The 22,254-nt window shown below is 53.2% G+C and overlaps 1 protein-coding gene and 1 long non-coding RNA gene across 2 annotated transcripts; both read left to right on the forward strand.

The window, feature by feature from the left end:
* Window positions 1–8,801: 8,801 nt before the first annotated feature.
* On the forward strand, window positions 8,802–9,865 carry LOC122189136. The gene is made up of 2 exons (XR_006181712.1): window positions 8,802–9,111; window positions 9,738–9,865. It is a non-coding gene; the product is annotated as an uncharacterized LOC122189136 (long non-coding RNA).
* Window positions 9,866–14,166: 4,301 nt separating this feature from the next.
* On the forward strand, window positions 14,167–20,887 carry LOC122189133 (rho GTPase-activating protein 32-like). The gene is made up of 10 exons (XM_042887989.1): window positions 14,167–14,217; window positions 15,011–15,092; window positions 15,796–15,939; window positions 16,530–16,632; window positions 16,897–17,029; window positions 17,556–17,638; window positions 18,013–18,120; window positions 18,489–18,634; window positions 19,132–19,336; window positions 20,605–20,887. Exons 1-10 carry the CDS (start codon window positions 14,167–14,169, stop codon window positions 20,885–20,887), a joined length of 1,338 nt encoding a protein of 445 aa, XP_042743923.1.
* The last annotated feature ends 1,367 nt before the right edge of the window (window positions 20,888–22,254 follow it).

Below are 22,254 nucleotides of genomic sequence, written 5' to 3' on the forward strand. Positions count from 1 at the left end.
TCTCTGGGCTGCCCCCGTGTGGCCGATATGCGGAACTGCAACGAAGTGTTTTCCGCTCCCTGCGCTGCCCCCGTGTGGCCGATATGCGGAACTGCAACGAAGTGTTTTCCGCTCCCTGCGCTGCCCTCTCTTGGCCGATATGCGGAACTGCAGCGAAGTGTTTTCCGCTCTCTGCGCTGCCCCTGTGTGGCCAATATGCGGAACTGCATCCAACTTTTTTCCGCGGTCTCTGGTGTCCCCGCGTAACCAATCCGTGCCCAATAACGCGCATGGAGAAGCAGATGTGAATTTTGCATGAAAGAGTCCTGTCTGGACTTGCCTCATGCGCGCTGCGGCGAGAATTGCACATGCGCTCTGCGGTGAGGAAACTGACGCATGCGCAGTGCGATGTCCAGGATGGCACATGGGTACTGCCTGCATGAAGTCGGCGCATGCAGGCTGCATGCAATGACCGATGCATGCGCTGTGCTGTGCCAAGAAGCCGCATACGCTGTTCGGTGCTGAGCTGGCGCATGCGTATTACCGTGCCACGGCTGGCGCATGCGCTTCGCGTGGCAGAAACCGGCGCGTATATATAGCGTGTTACAGAGCCCGGATTTGCTCAGATGTATTACTTTCCCGAGACATGCTCGTGTCGGTGCTGCTGCACACCGGTAACGCGATCGAGAATCTCCGAGCCGCTGCGAGTCTCTCCGAGCCCTTCCGAGCAGCTCCGAGCCGCTGCGAATTGCTCCAAGCAGCTCCGAGCCCCTCTGAGCCGCCCCGAGCCCGTCCGAGCCACTGTGAGCCCCTCCAAGGAGCTCCGAGCCTCTCGGAGAAGCTCTGAGCAGCTTTCGCGCCGCTCCAAGCTGCTCCAAGTCCTTCCGAGCTGCTCTGAGTCCTTCCGAGTAGCTCCGAGCTGCTGCGAGTCATTCCGAGCCCCTCGGAGAAGCTCCGAGCCGCTCCGAGCCGCTTTCGCGCTGCTCCGAGTACTTCTGAGTAGCTCCGAGCCGCTGCAAGTCGTTCCGAGCCCCTCCGAGGAGCTCCGAGCCCCACCGAGCCACTCCGAGAACCTCGGAGAAGCTCCGCGCCGCTTTCGTGCCGCTCCGAGTCCTTCCAAGCAGCTCCAAGCCCCTCCAAGTCGTTCTGAGCCCTTCCAAGCAGCTCCAAGCCGGTCGCTCTGAGCCGCTTTTGTGCCGTTCCGAGCCCCTCCGAGTCGCTCCGAGCAGCATTGCACTGCTGCTGCGGGGGCTTTTAAACGGCTGGGGGATGGTGCAGGGCTAGGGTTGGAAGGGGACGTTTGCTGGTTCACTGGGAGGCGAGCGAGTTGGATGCCACGAGGCGCTGTGGGGCAGCTGTGAGCCGAACCGGTCCATTTCCGTTCCCGGGTGGGCTTGGGCATCAAACGGCGGAAATAGACGAGGGGCACCCTGGATTAGCGGGGGAGAATATATCGCTGAGCCGGTGGTCCGGAATCGGCTGCTTGCCCGTAGCCGTAGTGGTTTTTGGAGACAGTTGCTGTTTTGAAGGTGACGGGCGTATATTCGCTGTTAGCCGGAGGACTAATCGCCATAGAGAGCGGCGGATGAGCTGCGCAGAGCGGTTAGATCGGCACTTCTGCATTTCTGGGCGCATGTGTTTTGCCGCTGGCGGGACTCGGCGGCAGGCAGCGGCAGTTCCGCGCGTTGGCCACGCGGTGGCAGCAGAGACCACGGCAAGAACTTTCCTGCCGGATCGATGCCGGGATTCGGTGGTAGACGGTGGCAGTTCCGCGCATTGGGGGCTGCCCGTGGGGCGCATGGAGTGCTGGGAGGAGTTGATGGCCGTGCGCGGTGGGGTGATGGTGCCCTTGGCGCACGGCTGTGACAGCGGGGTGGGGGTCGGCGCCCCCAAAATGGGGTGGTGGGCAAGTTGTATGGGGAGTGCATGTGAAGCAGTGCTGGAGCAGCTTGTGAAGGGTGCAGCCCTGTGAGCACAGGTGGAAGCAAGGCAGCCGTGGGAGCAGATGTGGGACCTGTGGGTCGCTTATGCGTCGCTTGTGGGGCGCTGATGTGTCACTTTTGGGGCCCAGGCTGCTGTCAGTCATTTGTGGGTCCCTGCTGCCCCACTTGTGGGGGTACTTATGGGTCAATTCCTGGTCCCTTTGCCAGTTAACGGTCCCAGGCTGCTGTGGGGCACTTCTGGGGCCGTGTGTCTCACTTGTGAGTCACTTGTGGGGCACTGGGGGGCACTTCTTGGTGACAGGACACTCGTGGGGCACTTATGGGATGCTGATGGGTCAATTATGGGGGACTTATGGGGCACTTGTGGTTCAGTTGTTTGTCCCTTGCAGGGCACTTGTGGGTCCCTGTGGGTCACTTGTGGGTCACAGGCTGCTGTGGGTCATTTGTGGGTCCCTGCAGTGCCACTTGTGGGGCATTTGTGGGTACCCATGGTGTCATTTGTGGGTCCCTGCGGTGCCACCTGTGGGGCCCTTGTAGCTCCCAAGTCACTGAGGGGCTCTCTGGGTCCCTCCCTGTTTCTGTGGGGTTTGGACTGCTGTTGGAGCCAAAAGGCCACACGCTGCCATACAGGCAGGTGCCAGGTTCACACCCTGAGGACACCAAACCCTCCAATAACATCAGAGCGGCCTTTAATTGCTGTGTGAGGAGATGACGCACATTTCTCCCTGGGGAGCCGTAAGCTGAGCCTGGCAGCTGGGCAGCCAGCACTCGCTCCATTGATGCCGCTCATCTCAGCCCTTGTGCTGCACATGCAGCTTCTCAGCACCTCGCTGTATCAGCACTGAAATCTGTGCTCCTCTATTTATTACAAATGTCACCAATTGCCATTGAGGACAGACTGGAAGCAAAGTACTCTACTCAAAGTATTAGCTCATCCATGGATAAACCTCCCCTTGCCAGACAGGCAGACCCAATTGGCCGCCGGTCATTACTTTTTTTTTTACTTTATTTTTTCCTTCCTGCTTTTAGGGGAACTTTGAGATCACAGCCTGAAGCAGTGATGGAGCACCTGGTGAGGGGTGCAGCCCTGCCTGCACAGGTGGAATCAATGCAGCCGTGGGGCAGATGGGGCTGAGCCTGGCTCCACCCCTCCCTCACCTCATTGAAGGGCTGGCAGCCCCACAGGCAGGGTTTCTTCCTGGAGATGCCTCCTGTGGATTGCTGGGTGAGCTCTGGTTCGTGGGAAGAGGTTAGCGATTCTTTCTTGATGGCTGTTGGGGTTTTGGTCTCTGCCTTTCTGTGGGGATTGTAAACTGGTTTACGGTAGCTCTGTCAGCTCTGCCTCTGCTTCTGATGCCTTCCACTTGTTCTCTGAGGGCAGTCAAGGGGTTCTCTGCCTTTCTCTGAACTGGTAACGGAGGGACTGATGGACGTTCCTTTCTTTTGCTCTCATCTGTTTTGGGAATGCTTCAGTCAGCCCCAAGGTGACGCTGGTTGGGTGACTGAACGTTGCGACTCCAGAAATGCCTGGAGCTGATGCACTGTTCTGTAAAGGGATTCTGTGTTCTGCAGAGTTCCTCTGCAACTCTTTCTAAGCTCAACACCTTCTTGTGACATCTCTGTTCCCTCTTTCGTGTTTCTCATTGTGGGATCTCCAACCTGGGCCTCCAAACTCACTCCGTCTGCTCCCACGTTGCCGCAGCCCATTTTATGACACGTTCCCTCTGCGTCTCCGCGTCCTCCCTGCGTCCTCTGCCCGTGTCCCCTCTGCGTCTCCTGTGCCACGCATTCATTCCACCCATGCTGAGTGTTGTTTGAGGGCACGCATTTCAATTCAGTTCCGCGTCTTGTTGGATCTCCTTCTGTTTTGCGGCTCAATGGGGTCGAAGGGTTTCTGGGGCTCCTCTGGTTAGTGGTTCCAGCGCTGTGCAATCTGTGGGGCGGACGCTGGAACGGCAGGAACCCCTTGTTCATGCGTTGCTTGTATGTGGGTGGGTTTTGGGCCGGCTGTGGGCAGCTCCCTTGGAGATGCAATGGGGGTTGGTCCCCAGGGCTCGCCCTGCTCCCTGCCCTTTGTCCTTGCAGCCCCATGAGCTCTGTGGCTGGCGATAGAGCGAGGTGCGTGGATGCGGCTGGGAGCTGAGCTGCAGGAAAGCCCTGGGCCCCAGCGGCCGTTTGCTTCATCCTCACCCAGCGTCATCCACTCTGCGCTGCTCGAGCGCACTGAGCACAAGGATTCAGTTCCTGGTTGGCCTGGTTCTCTCCCAGATCTCCCTTAGGAATTGGTTGGCAGCAACAGGTGTCAGGGCATGGGTCTGCGAGCGCCTTGTGGCCGACCCCCCCAGGCTCTCAGGGCTCTTTCTGTCGTGCTGGCAGATGTGGCTTTGTATTGATAGGAAACAAAGGGCCGTCCTCTGCTGGAGCGCTGTGTCTGGATCACCGCAGATATCTCCATCTCAGCCATCAGGGGATGCTGTCAGTTTCCCAGTCTGGATGCCACCCAACCTCCCCAGCCCTCTTCCTTCCATCCCTGCCCCCTGTTCCATAGCAGCCCTGCAGCCGTGGCACCCAGCAGTGCGATGCAGCAATACCTCTGGTGTGCTGAATGCTGGGGCCGGCACAGAGAGGCTCTGTGGCTGACGTGGATCTTCCTGGTTGGACTGCTTGTGAGTTTGCTGGAGCTGTTGAGCACACGGGGTTCCCCGCCTGCCCTGATTGCTTACGAGGCCATCGATGTCCTTTGTGTCGTCGTGCCTCACGGCTTCGGGTATCATGCCATAGACTCCTTAGAGTCGGAAGGGACCGTTTGTGATGATCTAGTGCGACTCCCCACAAGGAACAGGGACATCCACAGCTCGATCGGGCTGCTCAGGGCCTGATCCCGCCTCACCTTGGAAGGGACAGGGCATCCACCGCCTCTCTGGGCAGCCTGTTCCACTGCCCAGAATCACAGAATGTCCCGGGTTGGAAGGGACCTCGAGGCCCACGAGTCTCCAGCCCCCCACCAACGCAGGGCCACCAACCTCCCCATTTCACAGCAGCCCAGGCTACCCAGGGCCCCATCCAACCTGGCCTTGAACACCTCCAGGGGTGGATGGGGCATCACAGCCTCTCTGGGCAGCTGTTCCAGCACCTCACCGCTCTCACAGTAAAGAACTTTGCCCTGACATCCAACCTCAATCTCCCCTCCCTCAACTTAAAACCATTTCCCTTTGTCCCTTGCTGTAAAAAGACATTTTCCTTACATCTAAACTAAGTTTTCCCTTCTTCTTTCCTTTAGCTCCCTTTAGGTATCCAGGTCGCTTTGGAGCCTTCACTTCTCCGGGCTGAACAGCCCCAGCTCTCTCAGCCTGTCCTTGGAGGAGAGCTGTTTGATCCCCTGGTTCTGTTTTTTTTTTTTTTTGTGGCCATCCTCTGATGCGATCCAACAGGTCCATGTCTCTTCTGCACTGAGGACTCTACATCCCAACAAAATCTCTAGATGTGGGATTGTGCAGATTATGGACTCAGATAAGGGAAGCCTCTTTACTTCACAGGTTCTACAGGAGCTGATGAGAACTTCAGAAATAAAGTGGGAGCTCCATACTCCGTGGCACCCTCCTTCTTCAGGGAATGTAGAATGAATCAATCAGATGCTGAAAAAGCACTTGTCAAAATTGGTTTCAGAGACCAAATTACCATGGACAAAGTGTTTGTCTGTAGCCCTTGTCAGAACACGAACCACTCACAGAAAAGGCTTAGGAGTATCGCCCTATGAAGTGCTGTTTGAGTTGCTGCACTTGGGAATGGTGAGATGCCCGCTCTTGAAACCAAGGGTAAGTTTCTCCAGAACTGTGTACTCGGGTTGTCTGCTGCTCTGTTACCCCTTAAGGAATGTGGACTGTTGGCTCAAACTCCAGCTCTGGAATTTCCAGTGCACTCATCCCATGTAGGAGGCTGGTCCTAATACGCATCTGGAAGGAGTCAAAGCTTCAGCCCAAGTGGGATGGAATGGACCATTTCAGGTACTGCAGTGGATGTTGTCTACCTTGACTTCAGCAATGTTTTGTTACAGTCTCCTGTGACATCCTGGTAATGAAGCTGAGAAAGTGTGGGATAGATGAGTGGATGATGAGGTGGGCTGAGAACTGGTTTACTGGCTGAGCTCAGTGGTGGTGATTGGCGGCGCAGAGTGCGGCTGGAGAGCTGTGAGCGGCGGTGCTCCCGGGGGTTGGTGCTGGGTCTGGTTGTGAAGGGGAGATTGTGTTTGTGCTGTAGAAGCTTTGAGTATTTTCTGTATGTAGTATTGGCTTTACTGAACTTACAGCCCTCTTGTGGAAGAGCTGTTTGCCTTCCACTAAGAAAGTTGCAGAGCAGAGTGAAAAGATAAAGATTTGGGGTGTTCTGAATTGAGCCAGGCACAAAATAAGGCAAATGTGCAGGGTGGAGAGAGAGAGAGCCCAGCACAGGGCAGAACAAACGTGCTCACTCTTGGTTGGCACACCAAAAGCCTGTGCTGCCATTCAGGCTGGGGAGCTGGGCAGAGACAAACCAGATGAGGTGGAACAAAAGCAAGTGTTGAGCCTTGCACCTGGGAAGGAATGGCCGCAAGTATCAGTACAGGCTGGGACGTGACCGGCTGGAGAGGAGCTCTGCAGAGAAGGACCTGGGGGTCCTGGTGGACGACAGGTCGGCCATGAGCCAGCAGTGTGCCCTGCTGGCCAAGAAGGGATCCTGGGTGATTTAAAAGGAGCACAGCCAGCTGAGCAAGGGAGGTGATTTTCCCACTCTGCTCTGCCCTGGTCAGGCCTCACCTGCAGTACTGCATCCAGTTCTGGGCTCCCTTCATGGTACAGAAATGACAAGGATCTCCTGGAGAGAGTCCAACAGAAGGCCAAGAAGATGATAAAGGGCCTGGAGCACCTCCTCAGTATTGGAAAGGCTGGGGGACCTGGGTCTGTTCAGCCTTGAGGAAAGAAGACTGAGAGCAGATCTGATTAATGCTAATGTATTTGTTAAGTGTGGGAGTCCAAAGGACACAGCCAACCTCTTGTCAGCGATCTGTAGGGGCAGGAGAAGGGGAAATGGCCACAAACTGGAGCACAGGAAGTTCTGCACCAAAATGCAAAGGATCTTTTTCACAGCAAGGATGATGAAGCACTGGAACAGGCTGCCCAGGGAGGCTGTGGCTTCTCCTTGTCTGGAGATATTCCAGACCCTCCTGGACGCCCACCTGCGCAGCCTGCTGTAGGGAGTCCATTTTGCAGGGAGCTTGGACTCAATGATCACTGGGGGTCCCCTGCAACCCCAATTCTGTGGTTCTGTGATTTTAATCCTTGCTTCTTGCAGCGATGCAGTGTTTCAGAAGAGAGAAAAGCACGGCGGGCATCAACTGGATTTCTGTGGTTGGTAAAGCTGTGCTGAGAACTGGGCTGGCTGCTGCCCCTGGAAATGTGTCTGCAGACTTTGCACCCAGAGGAATGACTTTTCCCTGCAGGTTGGTCTTGTCTAAGGTAGGTCACTGCTAGGTGAGCTTCTGCTTTAGAACATCAAGTTGTACAAATAAGGAAACTTCAAAAGCAAGATTGCCAATTCTTTTTTACATAGGTGATTTTTTCACGAGGAAAGATTTGAAATGCTTACTGCTAATGGAAGATGGAGAGAGGAAAATCAAGTCAAAGGCACGCTGTGCATAGCCAGCACATAGCATCTGCACCGCTCTCCCCCTGCACAAAGGAGGAGCAGCTCAGCAAGCTTGGCCTGGGCCATGGAAGGGAGCATACAAACATCTGGACCAACCCCAACGGAGCTGCTTCTGCAGGTTGGTTGTCTTCTGCTGTGTGTCTGCCATCCTGTTGCTCTGGGGTAGATTTGTTCATGTTCAGCTCATGGATCTGAGGTCCGAGTTTAAGGCTGTGGGCATTGTCCAGCAGTTGGGGTAGGGTGCGAGGCAAGGAAAATTGGGGTAAGAGGATGAGGTTTAGGACCAGGAACCTCTTCCATCACTATTAGCTCTTGCTATTCTCTTTTTGGTTTAGGAATCCACGTGGGTTTTTTAATGAAGAACAAACTCGTTGTGCAGCTTGTGAGTGAATTCATTCACACCTGTTAATTGGCATTCTTCTCTATGTGGAGCTGCAATTGCAATGAATGCTTGTGGTCTGATGTGCAGCCCCCTCTGATGTGCTCAGATGAGTCCAGTTGGCAAGGCCTGGCTCTCGGTTGGTGAGTTGTGCCCAAGGTCTGAGAGTTGACTCTTGTCGGCTTTGAGATGCATCTTCCAGTTGCACGCTGTGTTCTTCCTGTTGTGTTGAGCTCTTGAGCTCCAGCCCTAAGTCAGGATGCAAGTGCTACCGCAGAAGGGATGGTTGAGATGGGAAGTGCAGTGCAAAGGTCTGGAGCCAGCAGGAGCAGGGATGTGATCATTCCCTGTACTCAGCTCTGGTGAGTCCTCGCCTTGAGTGCTGTGTTCAGTTCTGGGTCCCTGACTACAAGAAGGACACTGAATCCCTGAGATATTGCCAGAGAAGAGCAGTGAAGCTGTGAGGGGTGTAGAGCACCAGTCTTATGGGGGGGCAGCTGAGGCAGCTGGGATTATTTAGTCTGGGGAAGAGGAGGCTCAGGGCAGACCTTATCCCTCTCTACAGATAGCTGAAGAGAGGTCATGTTGAGGTGGGGGTCGTCCTCTTCTCTTAAGTAAGTAGTGATAGGACTGGGGGGAACGGCCTCAAGTTGCACGAGGGGAGATTGAGGCTGGATGTTAAGAAACACTTCTCCACAGGAGTGGTCCAGCGCTGGAGCGGGCTGCCCAGAGACGTGCAGGTGTTCAAGAAACATTAGATGTTGTCCGGAGGGATGTGGCTTAGTGGGAAATATTGGTGGTAGGTGGACATTTGGACTGGATGATCTTGGAGATCTTTTCCATGCTTGCTAATTTTATGTTTCCATGAAAGGCATCTGCTGGTGAGAGCTTTGCTGGGTGAGCATCACTCTGCTGGACAGCAGGCAGCTGTTGTCTGTGCAGACAGCCACATCCATGGCGAGTGGAGGCTTTTAACCTTAACCTTGTCTTTCATGTCTCATGTGCAGTAAGGCATGTTGTTATAAAGCACCATCGTAGGGGCAACCTTGATTTCTGCAGCCATCAGAGCTCTCCCCCATGCTTCTCCCTGTGGTGTGAGACCATATTGGAGGCCATGCAGAAGCCTGGGTAGGTGAAGTCAGTTGCTCTTCCTTCCCCCCCCCCCCCCCCCCCCAATGCTGGAAATAGCGGGGAACGGGACTGGGGGGCATCCCAGCAGTGGGTTCCTACCTCAGCAGGACTGAATGGCCGTTCTGGTGCATGTATTTTGAGTGAATCTGACACCAGTTAGAGAAACGAGGGGCCTGTGGACAAAAAGAATGTGCAGCGTTTTGCAGTGTAAGATGTTCTCTGAGCTGCTGTTAACAGTGCCCAGCATGCTTCCTTTTTGACGGGGAGAGGTTTAGCAAGGATTTTTTTAGATGAAAATAGTTAATCCCATATTTCCTTTTCATTGACCTTTCTTTCATCTAGTTCCTGAAAAGTTACCTTTGGATTATACGTTACTATTTATTACTGAAGAGAATACACGTGCACCCCGCGCTTTTATCTGTGCAAAGAATCTTGTAAATGTCTGTGTGTGTGTTTCTTTTTGGCACTGAGATGAAGCTGTGTGGAACACAGGCTTGGATGACTTCTCAATCAGGTGCAGAGACGAGTAATGCTCATCATAGATGTCGTGCTGACAAGAAGAGCAGAGAGGTAAATTTTATAGGGTTGCATGCTATTTTTTTTTAATTTTAATTTTTTTTCAGTCATAACCATGGAACCACAGAAGCGTTACCCAGACAGAAGGAGCCTTTGTCACCTGGACTTCCTACCAATGACACAGGCAGTGGAAGTCAGCATCCCAAGCATCCATGAAACCCCTGCACAGGACTGGTGAGAGTTAACCTGGTGCCATCCTTTGGCAATCTCAGGTCTCTCTGTAAGCTCCCAAGCTGTGTCGTAACTCCTCCCGTGGTGCTGACTCAGTTCTCCCAGTCTTTTGTGTGGGAGAGCTGGAGTGGAACTCCTTCCTGCTTCCTGCCTCTGTCCTCCCTGCTTTGCCCATGGCCCACTGAGCCTCCATCCTTGTTAGGTGTCTTGAATTACTGAGTTGCTTAAGGATTGGGTGGACCAATTCTTAGCGATGTCTCTAGGTCCACGTGTGCACAAAAGCACACTCTGATGCAGTCAGTGTAATGATGAATACACGCCTTGTTTCCTTTAGCCCGTATTTTTAGTTCAGGAGAACAGATTTCTGGAATGATGTTCAGCTTGGCACCAGAATCCCCTTGCCGCTCCCCATTGCAGTCACTCACGAGGGCTTGAGATCCACAGGGAGGAAGTGTTGCCGATAATTACAATCCGTGGTTTTAAAAGTGATTTAATCTATGGTGTATGATATGAGTAGTCGTGGTGAATGATGTGGTAAGGCATCCCTGCAATTTTCAACAGGAATACTTCAAGGCCGCTTTTCAAGGTTTCTTTGAGAACTTTCCAAGTCTCCAGGAATGTTAAGCGCCAAGGTTTCTTAGCCTTCCGAATGGCAGAGTTTCTATCTAAGCTGGCAGCCTTTAAGCCCAAACCCAAACCAAGCATGGCTCACAACCTCATTTTTCATTGCTTACTGTTATGGTAGCTGCCATCCATGTCCACCCTGCATATTCTTAGAGCTCTTCTGGAGTCCATGGGGCAGACTTATGGTTGAACTAAAGGGAATTTTTTTATAATGCTCTAGCTCCAGATGATTATCCCTAGTATCATTATATTAAAAAAAAAAAAAAAAAAAAAAAAGGCATTTTGAAGTAGCGTGATATATATTCTGTGCCTCAGAATGTGGCACGTGTGGCATGAGAGAGTTTGGAGGCCACGAGGACTGCTCAGACAGTATGAGAACTGTAAGAGCAGAGAGCTATAGGTGATGCAGCGCTATTCGTGCCACCCACAGGAAGCGGTAGCTGGAACAAAATATGGCCAGAAGAGTGATCAGATTGCATTTGGTAAGGAACTATTTCATTAGTTGTGGAATTTTGACAAAATGTATATTCAGGATGATGATCAGCATGCCAGGTGCTGGGACCATGCCGAAAGAGAAATGGTCTGAAAACGTAGGTGCAATTTGAAATATATCCCCTTCCACAAAGCCCTCAGATCCATACTCCAACTGCATCCAAAGCAACGCAGAGCCCTGTGCTTGTTGTACCCGGAGCTCTCGGTGCCAGGAGTTGCTGCTGTGTTTGCAATGACGTTGTGTCAGCAGTGTGCCATCAGTGGGGTTGTTTGATGGCAATGAAACAGCTGAATGGTGTACCTCAAGACTAAGAAAAAAGATGGTAGTGGTGACTGTGTGTCTAGGTATAGATAGCTTGATAGAGATCTATAGGACTCCAGTGTGGATTGTACATAGGCCCTGCGCTGCAAGGTACACTGTTGGGAAGCAATGTCCATCTGCCCGAGGGCAGGAAGGCCCTGCAGAGGGACGGCCTGAGGCCAGTCGTACCAGGCTGCACAGGAGCAAGCGCTGGGTCCTGCGCTGTGGTCATGGCAACCCCATGGCAGCTTCTGCAGGATTGGGCTGAGGTAGAATTCCAACCGCCCGCTGATTCTAGAATGTTGGGTGCCGTGTTGGAATCTTCTGGTCCTGTGACATGGTCTTGCCTCCCCACCCTGTCGTCATGGCGGAGCAGCCTGGTGGCCCTTAGTGATGTCACAAGCGGCTGGAATGAGGGGAGGAGCAGTGCGTGCTGCGTCCCTTCATTGGAGCGCTTGAGCTCTGCGTGAGTAGCTCGCTTGTTGCCCTTGTGCAGCGACTGAGTGCCTTTGTTTTCACCCCGTCTTGCGCAGCATCTTGTAGGTAAGCTGAGACAGGGCGTGGGATAGAGGGGTGGGCAGTGAGCTGTTGAGAACTGCTGGCTGGTGGAGCTCGTAGTGTCTTACTGCTTACTCTTGACCATCAGACGTAATTTTTACTCCGTACCTACATTCCAACGCGATGCATAGAGGTGACATTTGTCTCGTGGCTTTTCCCTTGTCTTCTTTGCTAAATGGTGCAAGCTCACTGACCAGCTCTTTCTCTCTGCTCTCTCCTCCCTCTACCTGCTCCCTTGGTGCAGCTTTTGCTCGTGGAAGAACAGAGCAAAGAGACAAGGATCAGCTGCGAGTTCAAGACACTTGTCTACCTTGTTCTGATCTCCTGCCAGGTACGTGCCACGCTTTGTCCTCCCACGTGGTTTAGCAGCCCGCGTCGCACCGTGTTTAGTAACACAGCCCCATCCAGTTGTGATGGGACACTGGTCACGCGTAGGTTTTTTCCGCTTCCCTCCAGCTCAGCTCTCAGAAGGATGTTGTCTGTAGTGCTGTGACCAGCTGGTCTTAAGGAGACCAATCCCTTAGGCAGAGTCCGACCCCCGGTTTGTGCAGAGCTGCACAACGTGACCACAAGCACGTGTGCTTTGGCTGTGTGAGTGTGCTGCCCGACAGCTGTGGGGAGCACAGCACAGTCCCCCTCTGCTAGCAGAGGGATAGCCACTTGGTCAAATGCTGCCTAGTAGGCTCTCATTTGAATTGACTGAAGATAGTGGCTGTTTCTAGAACATCTGCCTATGCCAGTGGATAACTGAGGGTAGTTCTGAAGAAGTCTCTCAATAGAGTGGTGTGTGAACAGAGAAAATATGAGGGTGTTTCTTTTCATTCCAGCCAGGTCGTGCCTGCTGTGATGGGCGTCGCGTGCAGCGAGATCAGCTGTGGGCCTGACATGGCACGGATGGAGGTAGAGTATGAAGCTCTGATTGGTCTTTGTTCCCTGACTTGAGCCAGCAGTGAGCCGCAGATGTGCTCTCCTGCTTTTCAAGGGAGGCAGAGTCCTTCCAGCTCTATCGGTGTCACTGAAAAGCTGCCTTAAAGGCTTGATGTCCTTGCTGCGGGCATCTAGATGGCCGTGGAAGTCATAGTACCGACAGAATCAGATGCGGTGTTATAAACGTGCGGAAGCATTTTCCCCGTCCTGCCTGGATGTTGTCACCCAAAGACAAAGTGTTGTTCTCATATTCAGCAAGTTAAAGGAAGCTGGCACTTGTAGTGAGCCAAGGATTGGGTCAGTGGCCCAGCTGCTGTGTCCAGTCCACGGCTGAGGTCTCCAGGCAATAGGTGACAGGAAGTGAGCAGACTCTTACGCTCCTCTTTGGGAAGGCAGTAGTGCAAGCGTGGCAAGTTTATGAAACTGCCGGAGCTGTCTTGGTTGTGGAGTTTGTCCTCTTAGTCTGGGTAGAGAGATGCATCTTTGCACTGCCTGGCGATAGTGCTGCACACCGGGAAGAGAAACAGCTGTGATTAGACTTGCAGTTTCTTGTTAAGCGCTCGTGATAAGGACCGAGTGCATTTCCTGCAGCTTTCTCTGCCGATGTGCTCCTCACCCTGAAATCCTCCTTGCAGCCCCCAGCTCCTCACCGTGGCCTGTGCTCTCTGTTTCAGACTGAGAACAACGGGAAGCCCCTGCTGGTCTGTGAGGAGTCATCTCTTAATATTCCAGCTATTGGTGCTGCCCATGTTCTCAAGAGATACGTTGCCCAGGCACCGGATGAACTCTCCTTGGAGGTAAGCAGTTAAAGGCGTTCCTAGTTGTCGTGTACAGAAGAGTATAAGGCATGAACGCATCAGGAATATTCTCAGACACCTTCAGAGTGTTTGGTGAGGTGAAGCCCAGAAGATTCAGTTCCAGATTAGACTTGCAGTGGGTTGGATGCAGGGAGGAGTTCAGCCATCTCTAAACTATGGCTCTATTTGGCATTGGAATCTTCTGATCAAAGAGCTACTGCCCAGTGTTGTAGCCTGGTCTCTGAGCAATGGCAGACCAGTGTATGGAATGTGCAGATCTGCTCAGGATCTGTTCCGCTGACTTATGCCTGCGGTTTAATTGGAGCTCTCCCTTTGGCAAAGAGCCTGCTGCTTTTGAGAACCATTTCATACTGAACAGCTGAATTCTGTACGTTGTGTATTGTAGTGACTCTTCTACCTCCACGTTCAGTTGTACAACCGCAAATGCCTGAAGAGCTGCACTGGTGCAATGGCTCTCAAGCTTGACGATATTGGGCAGTGCAGAAGAATGCAGTCATTTGAGCTGCGCTTTCCTCCCAGCCGTGCTGAAGCTGGGATTGACGTTGCAATCTCTTGCAGGTGGGAGACATCGTGTGCATCATCGATATGCCGCCTCAGGAGCTGAGCCCCCGCTGGAGAGGCAAGCACGGCTTTCAGGTAGGCACAAGCTTCAGACGTGAGAGCGCAACTTCGGTCGAGGCAGGAATCTCGGCTTAGAGCTGCCCTGCCTGCACAGCATGGCTCCACATGGAAAATGGTTTCCCTGTGTTGGTGTCAGGAGACTTTCCCTTTTGCTGTGGGCTTAGGCCAGAGCTGAAAGTTGGTCTTTGTAGGAAACTGCCTCCTCAATTAACTTAGAAAGAAGAGCCCTCACAACATGCATCAGGTCACGGCCACTGAACCGCACCTTTGGAAATGCAGCAGCTAGGAGACGTGTTTCAGTGTCTCTGAGCTCTTGTGCTTGCAGCCATGCAGAAGGTGAAGTCAGTGTCTTTCAGGAAGTCGCTGCCTGTCAGCTGAGATGAGGCAGGGTAACAGAGCCTCTGCGTGCTTGCTGCTGCTGCTGGCTGCAGAACGCTGGGTAGCTCAGAGCTGGGGATGGCAGCTGCATCTCAGTCAGCAAGCAGAAAGTTCATAGGCTGTGCTAACTCAGATCTAGCTGCATCAATCTATCATAATATATAGCTTCTGTATGAAGTCTTTCCCTTCGGGCACGCTTGAGATTTAGGGGCGCATAGCATACTTGTCCTTTCCCTGCTCCATATGCAGTTACATGGATAATTGGCTGCCAGTTTTGAATAATTATTAATTTTAAGCAGAACATTTTTTTGTTGGATTGTCTTACGGAGCATCCGGCAGGCACGTTATGAGGAAAATGATATGTTTGAACAGTTCAGGCCTGAGAAACGCTGCCTTCAGTATCGCACCTCTCTTCTTCTTCTTGTTACAGGTTGGATTTTTCCCCGGTGAGTGTGTGGAGCTCATTAACGGAAAAATCCCGGAGAGTCTCATCAATTCAGTGCCAAAGCCAGGTACGATGATACATTTGATGGTGCAGAGAAGCAAAATGGAGTCTTTTTTGGGTGTGTTCCATGGTTAATACCTCCCTTATCCTTCCCACCTTATCCTCTGTGCTGATGATCCTTCATGCATAGCACAGGGCGTATGGCTGTTGTTTTGTAGGCAGTGAGAATGAGGGAAGGCAAAGGCAGTTCTCCTGCAAGTCAGTACGAGGCTGAGAACAGCCAGCGTCCCTGGTGGACAGATAGAGGTCTGGTTGTGCTAGTGACATGCTTGATCAGAACGTGGCTTTTCGAGAGGATCCTTAATCCCCAGGTTGGGCAAGCTAAGCGAGAGGAGTGCATTAAGCTCCATGGGAACGCGCAGAGATTTGCCCAATCCTCCTGTGTTCTTTATGACTGGATTTGGGAATATCCTAGAATCCTCGTAGAATCCTTGCTTGGGATGGAAGGGAGCTCAAGGATCATCAAGCTCCAAGCCCCCGCCTCAGGATGGGCTGCCAGCATCCACATTTAATGTGGGACTGGACCAGGCTGCCCAGGGCCCCATCCAGTCTGGCCTAGGACTCCTCCAGGGTTGGGGAAAATCCATTTTTGTACGCACTTGCTCATCTCGTTCTTCCCGTTTTGACGTGCTCTGCAGAATGTGTTGTGCTCGGCCTTGTCCAACGGAGCCAAGCCTAAAATGAACTGGTTTCTTCCTTTTGTTGTGCAGTGCCAAAGAAGCGCGGCAAGCTCCTCACCTTCCTTCGTTCCGTGGTGAAGGCCCGCCCAAAGCAACCGAAAGAGCGGGAGGTGGAGAAGGAAAGGGTGTTCGGCCGTGACCTGGGAGAGCATCTTCTCCACTCTGGTCGTGATGGTAAGGGACAGCCCATTCCTGAGAGCTTCCCTGTTTGGCAACCTAAAGATGAAAGGGAGATGGTATCTAGCAAGGGGCCGGTTGATACCAGTGGAGAAACAGGGACTGGGAGTTGACGACTGAAAGATAAAGTGAGTAGGTGATGGCTGCCAGGTAAATGCTCCTAAGGGACAAGCACACTTGTATTTGCTTAAAGCAAAGCCTGTAAGCCTATCCCATGGTAGCCTGAAAAGAAAGGAAGCCTTTTTGGCCAAAGAGAGTGTCCTGCATCAGTTTCCAGCTCCTCCTGGGCGTGAGATTTTCCACCTCCATTCCCGTGGGAGCTGTGATGGGACTTGCAATGTCTGTGGCTTCCCCGGAATTACTTTCTCCAGGCTGATTCCTAGGTCCTGGCATTTCTTGAACGCAAAGAACACATCTCTGTCCAGTTTCCTCAGCAGCTCCTGCAGAGGTGTCTCTGACAGCTGTCCCCTTCAAGGAAGAACTAAGCAGTAGCCTGGCTGGGCTTAGTGGATGGGATGTGACGGGAGCGCAGCCTGAGCCAGGACTTGACTAAGGAGCTCCAGTAACCGCCGGCACGTGTTCTTTAGTCCCCCAGGTCCTCCAGAGCTGCGCCGAGTTCATCGAGCAGCATGGCGTGGTGCAGGGGATATACCCCCTGTCCGGCGTTGCGTCCAGCGTCCAGAGACTGCAGCAAGAGTGCTGCGACTGACAGACACAGCTGCCAGCAGGGGCACGTGCCCTGTTGCGGGCGTTCAGAGGCCTGCGGGCAATGCCTTAGCACAAAGAAAAGGTCTCCTTTGGGAACATCCCATCCAGCACGGCTGACGTGGTGCTGGTGGCCGAGTGTTTGTGTTCTCCTGTACATCAGGAAGCCCTTCCAACTCTTGATTGCATTGGGTGTGGCTTTTGACTTGCTTTCCTCTTTCTCAACCGTTTTCGTGTCCTTCTCTGCAGCCAGGAATTTGAGTCTGAGCAGGTTCCTGAGCTAACCGTCCGCGACGTTCACAGCGCGAGCTCCCTCTGCAAAATGTACTTCAGGGAGCTCCCGAACCCCCTGCTGACCGACCAGCTGTACGACAAGTTCTCGGTAAGCACAAGGCAACGCCTTTCCTTTCCCTCTTCCCTGGGCCTCTTGGGAGATGGCTGCGGCAGTGCCCCCGCTCTGAGGCCCTTCTTCTGTTTTCCCCATATGCAGTTTACTCGCTATGTCTTTGCCACATCCTGCATCGTGCTGATGCCACTTCTGGTGGGAGGTGGTTATTTCCATATTCACAATGCTTGCGAGAATTCCTGTGTTGTTTGTTTGTTTGTTTGTTTGTTTGCCATTCCCCACCTATTTCTGGAACGGGAAGGGGATTAATAGCCAAGTGTACTTGGAGACAAATGCCCCCTGCGAGGAGCTGAGCTGCCCAACCAGGCTGTAAATCGGCCCGGTGCTTGGACTCCTTGGCCTTGGTGGCACCAGCTGCGTGCTGCTATGTTCCCCAGAGGCCTCTGGGGAGGCCTAAAATCTGTCCCTGTGCTGACCAGCAGCGCGCTGTCCCCATGGTTCCTGACCCTGCGGCAGGTATCTCGCCTGATTTGTGTCTCAATCCCTTTCTGTACTTCTCCAGGATGCTGTTGGTGCCACTACGGAGGAGGAGCGGCTGGTCAGAATGCGGGACGCCATCCAGCAGCTGCCCGCTCCTCACTACAGGTCAGTGCTGCCCTCAGCCTGCTGAGCTCAGCCCTGCTGCACTTCAGAGGGCAATGGTGCAATTCCAGGCTTTGTCTCATGCGAGCAACGGGATGCCTGGGTTCGCTGAAGCGGTTGAAGGCTACGCGGGTTTAATTTACAGGGTTAATTTATTGGGTCAGTTCCTGGGCACGGGGGCACGCTTGGTGCAGCTGATGGCTGTGGCTGTGCTGTGCTGGAGCTGGGTGCTGCAGTGTGGCACTTGGTCAAGTTGGATCTACTTCATCTTCAGCATCAGTAGCACTAATAACAACTAGTGTGAATTGAGGTTTGCTTTGTGAGTTGCAGCACGGCATGCTGGCTGGTGCTGAACATTTGCCGCTCTTGTTTTCCAGGGTCCTGGAGTTCCTGATGAGACACTTGGCCTGTCTGTCTGCAAACAGCTCTGTCACCAACATGCACGCTAAGAACTTAGCCATTGTGTGGGCTCCAAACCTCCTAAGGTAAACTTCTTTTTCCGCTTCAACAGAACGCTTACATCTGTTCTCCAGTAAAATAAAGCAGTCCTCCCTTCTTCTGCACCACATGTGCTCTTCTCCTGTAAAATCTGCACTGAGTGGCTGACAGCAGAGCAGGAGCCTGGACTGTTCTCCAACCCCACGTGGGCACAATTTCTAGATGAGCATTGCTGCTCTCTTGTTTAGATGGGACTGGTGTGTCCTTGAACAGCCAGGAGAACTTCTTCAGTGGCATCACTGATTGCCCACTGCAGAAGTCTCCGGAGCCCAGTTTGACAGCTTTGGGCTGCAACAGTTCCGACCTGGGGAAGCGATCTTGGATAAATGACTTCTAAAACCAGCCTTTTCTACAGATCACAGCAGAGCGAGTCTGCCTGTGCCAGCGGGAGAGCTGCCTGCACGGAACTGCAGATGCAGTCGGCCGTGGTGGAATTCATCATCGACCACACAGAGGTCCTCTTCTGCTCCACATCTGGACCTGACATCGCAGATGGAGCAGGTGAGTGTCTTCCTCCACTAGCTTTATCTTGATCAGACACCTGGATCAAATGCAGGCCTTCTCCAAGTCCTTTGAAATACACTTTTCCTGTTGAGGGGACAGCAGACTTCTGGGCTTAGGTTAGAATCTGGCACCCTGTTGCAGGATGCTGAGAATGTGCAAGCCCAAACGTGACAAGAAGAAAACCGTCACTGTCATTACGATGTTTTGCAAGCAGGTGAAGCTTGATTAACGTGTGGCAGCGAAGCTTTCTGAGTTCACCATACCTGCTTTCTAGGGTTTTTGTTTGCCTGTTTCAACACAGTGAGCTGCTCTTAACTATGACTGCGTCCTTTGCCATAGACACACCTCTGAGCACATGGTTGTTTTGAGCTGCTCTTCTTGCAGCAGCTCGGATAAGCAAATCTGAGAGAAACACAGCAGCTCCCCCGGACCTGTGATGGCTGTAGTGCTGCCGCTTTCTGATCCTGGCTCTCACCTGTGGTTTTCCCTTACAGGGCACAGTTCTCTCTCAGGGCCCAAATCTGTGCAGGCGTCTTCTCCTGCCACAGAGCTGCTCACCCTGGAGGAGGCGCAGGCACGGAGGCGAGGCCACAGCAGCTCTCCTGTGGTTGTGACACAGAGCAGGGACATAGAGGTGGAAGAAGGCCCCGCAGCTGTACGGGGCAAATTCCACACAGTCATTGACTTTCCATCTGAAAGGTAAAGAGGACTTCCTTTTCCAGTACCTATCATCATTCGGGTGGGTTTTTGTGTTTGTTTCTTTTTCTTCCCATTATTTCTAGTGGCAAAGCTTGCTGAGACCAAATTAAATTGACGGTGCCTGAAGTGTTGCAGTGAATCTCCACTCCCTTTGGACTGTGAGATTCAACTCACATTGAGTTGCCCGCCGGGCTCAGTTTAGCCTCACAACGGTGCCGTTCCTTCCTTGCTGGGCAGGCAGTCACGAGATGCACAAAGCCACGCTGACGTCTACCCTGGCCTGTGCTGGCTGTACCTGGAAACGCTGGGGTTTTCCAGATTTCAGAGCCTCGTGTCTGAATCCAGTTCTGGTTCTCCTCTACGCAGAGCTGTTGGTCAGACCTGCTGGCACTAGAAACTAGAAATGGCAGTGAGATGGGGCCGATTCGGTGTTGGTGTCAGAGTCAGAGATGCTTTTGAAGTTCCTTTATGGCTGCACGGTTCCTTAGAAAGCAGCTACGCCTGCCAGCTCCTGAAGAGCCATCCTTTAGGTGCTGTCCTGTATAGGTGTGGAGCCTTTGCTCACATGCTTTGCATCTTGCTTGACACAGTTGAGGGGAATTTAGCCAGCAAGACTTCAGGGCTGAGCTATAGGAATGGAACCATCCTCAACTGCTTGAAATGGAGCGAGTTTCTAAGCTGTGTTTCAGCAGGAACCAGGCGGTGCTAGGAACAAGCAACTGTTGGCACGAGCTCAGTGCAGCTCTTCCCTCACCCTGCACCACGCACGGCTCACACCATTCCCTGTTTCCTCTCTCCAGACCAAGTCCACCCAGCAAGATGAAGGAATCACCAGCTGGCTGTTGGTGTTCCTGCTTCAGCCTGGGAAAACCATCCTCTGGGGCCAAACGCCAGCCACAGCGCCATCCCAGGGAGCTCTCAGAAATAGAAATCGTAGTGCTGGCAGGTAAGGGTGTAAATCCAGCTTTCAACGCCTTGCTTTTCAGCAACGTAGAATTCTTGCTGTCAGTGGGCTTGTATCTACTTCCAGCGTTCCAACCCATACCTAACACCTTTAGCTCACGAAAGTGGTTCTTGATCACAGGTAATTCAGCTTGTGAAAGTTTGGCACTAACCCCTGTGTATCCTTCCTAGATGAATTGAGCCCTAGTCCACCCAGAAGAGCCGGAGCTCTTCAGAAGAGCTGGGCTGTGTGCTTCCATGAATGGAGAGCTCGCTGGAAGCACAAATGGCTGTGGATCACATGACAGCCTTCCACATAACAACAGTGATGGAGAGAGGGAGCTCATCCAAGTTCAAGCCCTCATTTCTCCCAGCTCTGCTGAAGATGCTGACCTGAGCCCGCCAGACACCACAGGCACCAGCCTGGACTGTGACCCGGTGCCTCTGCAGTGCAGCCCAGCCCAAGCACAGTCCAAGTGCCCCGACAGCAGCACCTCTGTGCTGGAGCAGGTCAGTATCACTGAGGAGAAGCCGAGCCTCTTGGAGGGGAGCTTAGAATCAGGCCTCCAGTCCCAGGCACCGGGCAGCGGCTCTGAGAGCTCTCCATGACCTTTCCATCCAAGAGAGGAAGATTCCCATCTTTACCTGAACCTCTCACGCCCTCCTGTCTTTTCCTTTAATAATAAAAGCACACTTGCGCTCACTCAACGCCTTGACTGCCTGTGGAGTCTTCATTCCCGGGGACTGGGATGAATGCAACACACAGCAAAGCACCTCAGCTTGCAACGCTGAGGCTGCAGGGTGCACGAAGCAGAGCTCTGGGTTAGTTCCCATTTTGTCTGGCTTTGGGATGTCTGCAGCTCCCATTTGGTACAGTAGCAAACCATCTCTAGCATCCTGGATGCTGCTCATGATAACCCCAAGCTTCCTCGCGGTGGCTTTGTGATGCCTTTCAGGGCTTTTGGATGCACTGTGATGCCTTGGCTGCTCCCTAACACCTCTCTCCTCCAGCCGTGTCCATTCCTGCCTCCCAACCTCCGAGCTGCCTGCGCAGATCATCTGCCGACCTGTCATCATCACACTGCAGAAGGACGAGCTCACCCTGACCCAGCTTCTCATTGGTCAACGCTGGTGCTGTCCCGCCCTCATTGGAGCCTCATTGCAGCCTCTCATTGGTCAGCGGCAGCGCTGCCCCCTCCCCCGGGGTCTCCTTGATTCGCGGTAGCTCCGCCGGCTGTGATTGGCTGAGCTGCTGCGCGCGGGAGCGGTCGTTGGGAGCCGGCTGTTGAAGGCGCGGCAGACCTCGGTGGCAGCCGTTGCTGTCCTGGCAGCAGCGAGGCGGAATCCGCAGAGCGACGGAAGCGAGTGCTGAGGGCAGCTCCGCTGGAGGTGTGCGGGAGAGCGGTCGCGGGACAGGGAGAGGAGCCCTGCGCGGCCCCAAGCAAGGGGAGATGGCTGAAAAGTGGAGCACGGGAAGTTCCGCCCGTGGATGAGAAGGGAGTTCTTCACGGTGAGGATGGCGCAGCTCTGGAACAGGCTGCCCAGGGAGGCTGTGGCTTCTCCTTGTCTGGAGATATTTCAGACCTGCCTGGACGCCCACCTGCACAGCTTGCTATAGGGAGCCCATTTTGCAGGGGGGTTGGACTCAGTGATCCCTGGAGGTCCTTTCAGGCCCAGTTCTGTGATTCTGAGATTTTAATTCTTGCTTCTTGCAGCAGTACAGCATTTCAGAAGAGAGAAAAGCACGGCGGGCATCAACTGGATTTCTGTGGCTGGTAAAGCTGTGCCGAGAACTGGGCTGACTGCTGCCCCTGGAAATGCGTGCAAAGTCTGCAGAGGCAGAGGAACAACTTTTCCTGGCAAGTTGAGCTTGTCTATGGTAGGTCACTGCTAGGAGAGCTTGTGCTTTAAAGCATCAAGTTGTATATTAAGGAAATTTTAAAAGCGAGCTTGCCAAATCACCAAAGTGATTTTTT

The sequence above is a fragment of the Lagopus leucura genome, unplaced genomic scaffold (assembly GCF_019238085.1).
Source record: "Lagopus leucura isolate 7727_CA_CO unplaced genomic scaffold, USGS_WTPT01 Super-Scaffold_100128, whole genome shotgun sequence".
In the NCBI taxonomy this organism is placed as follows: domain Eukaryota; kingdom Metazoa; phylum Chordata; class Aves; order Galliformes; family Phasianidae; genus Lagopus; species Lagopus leucura.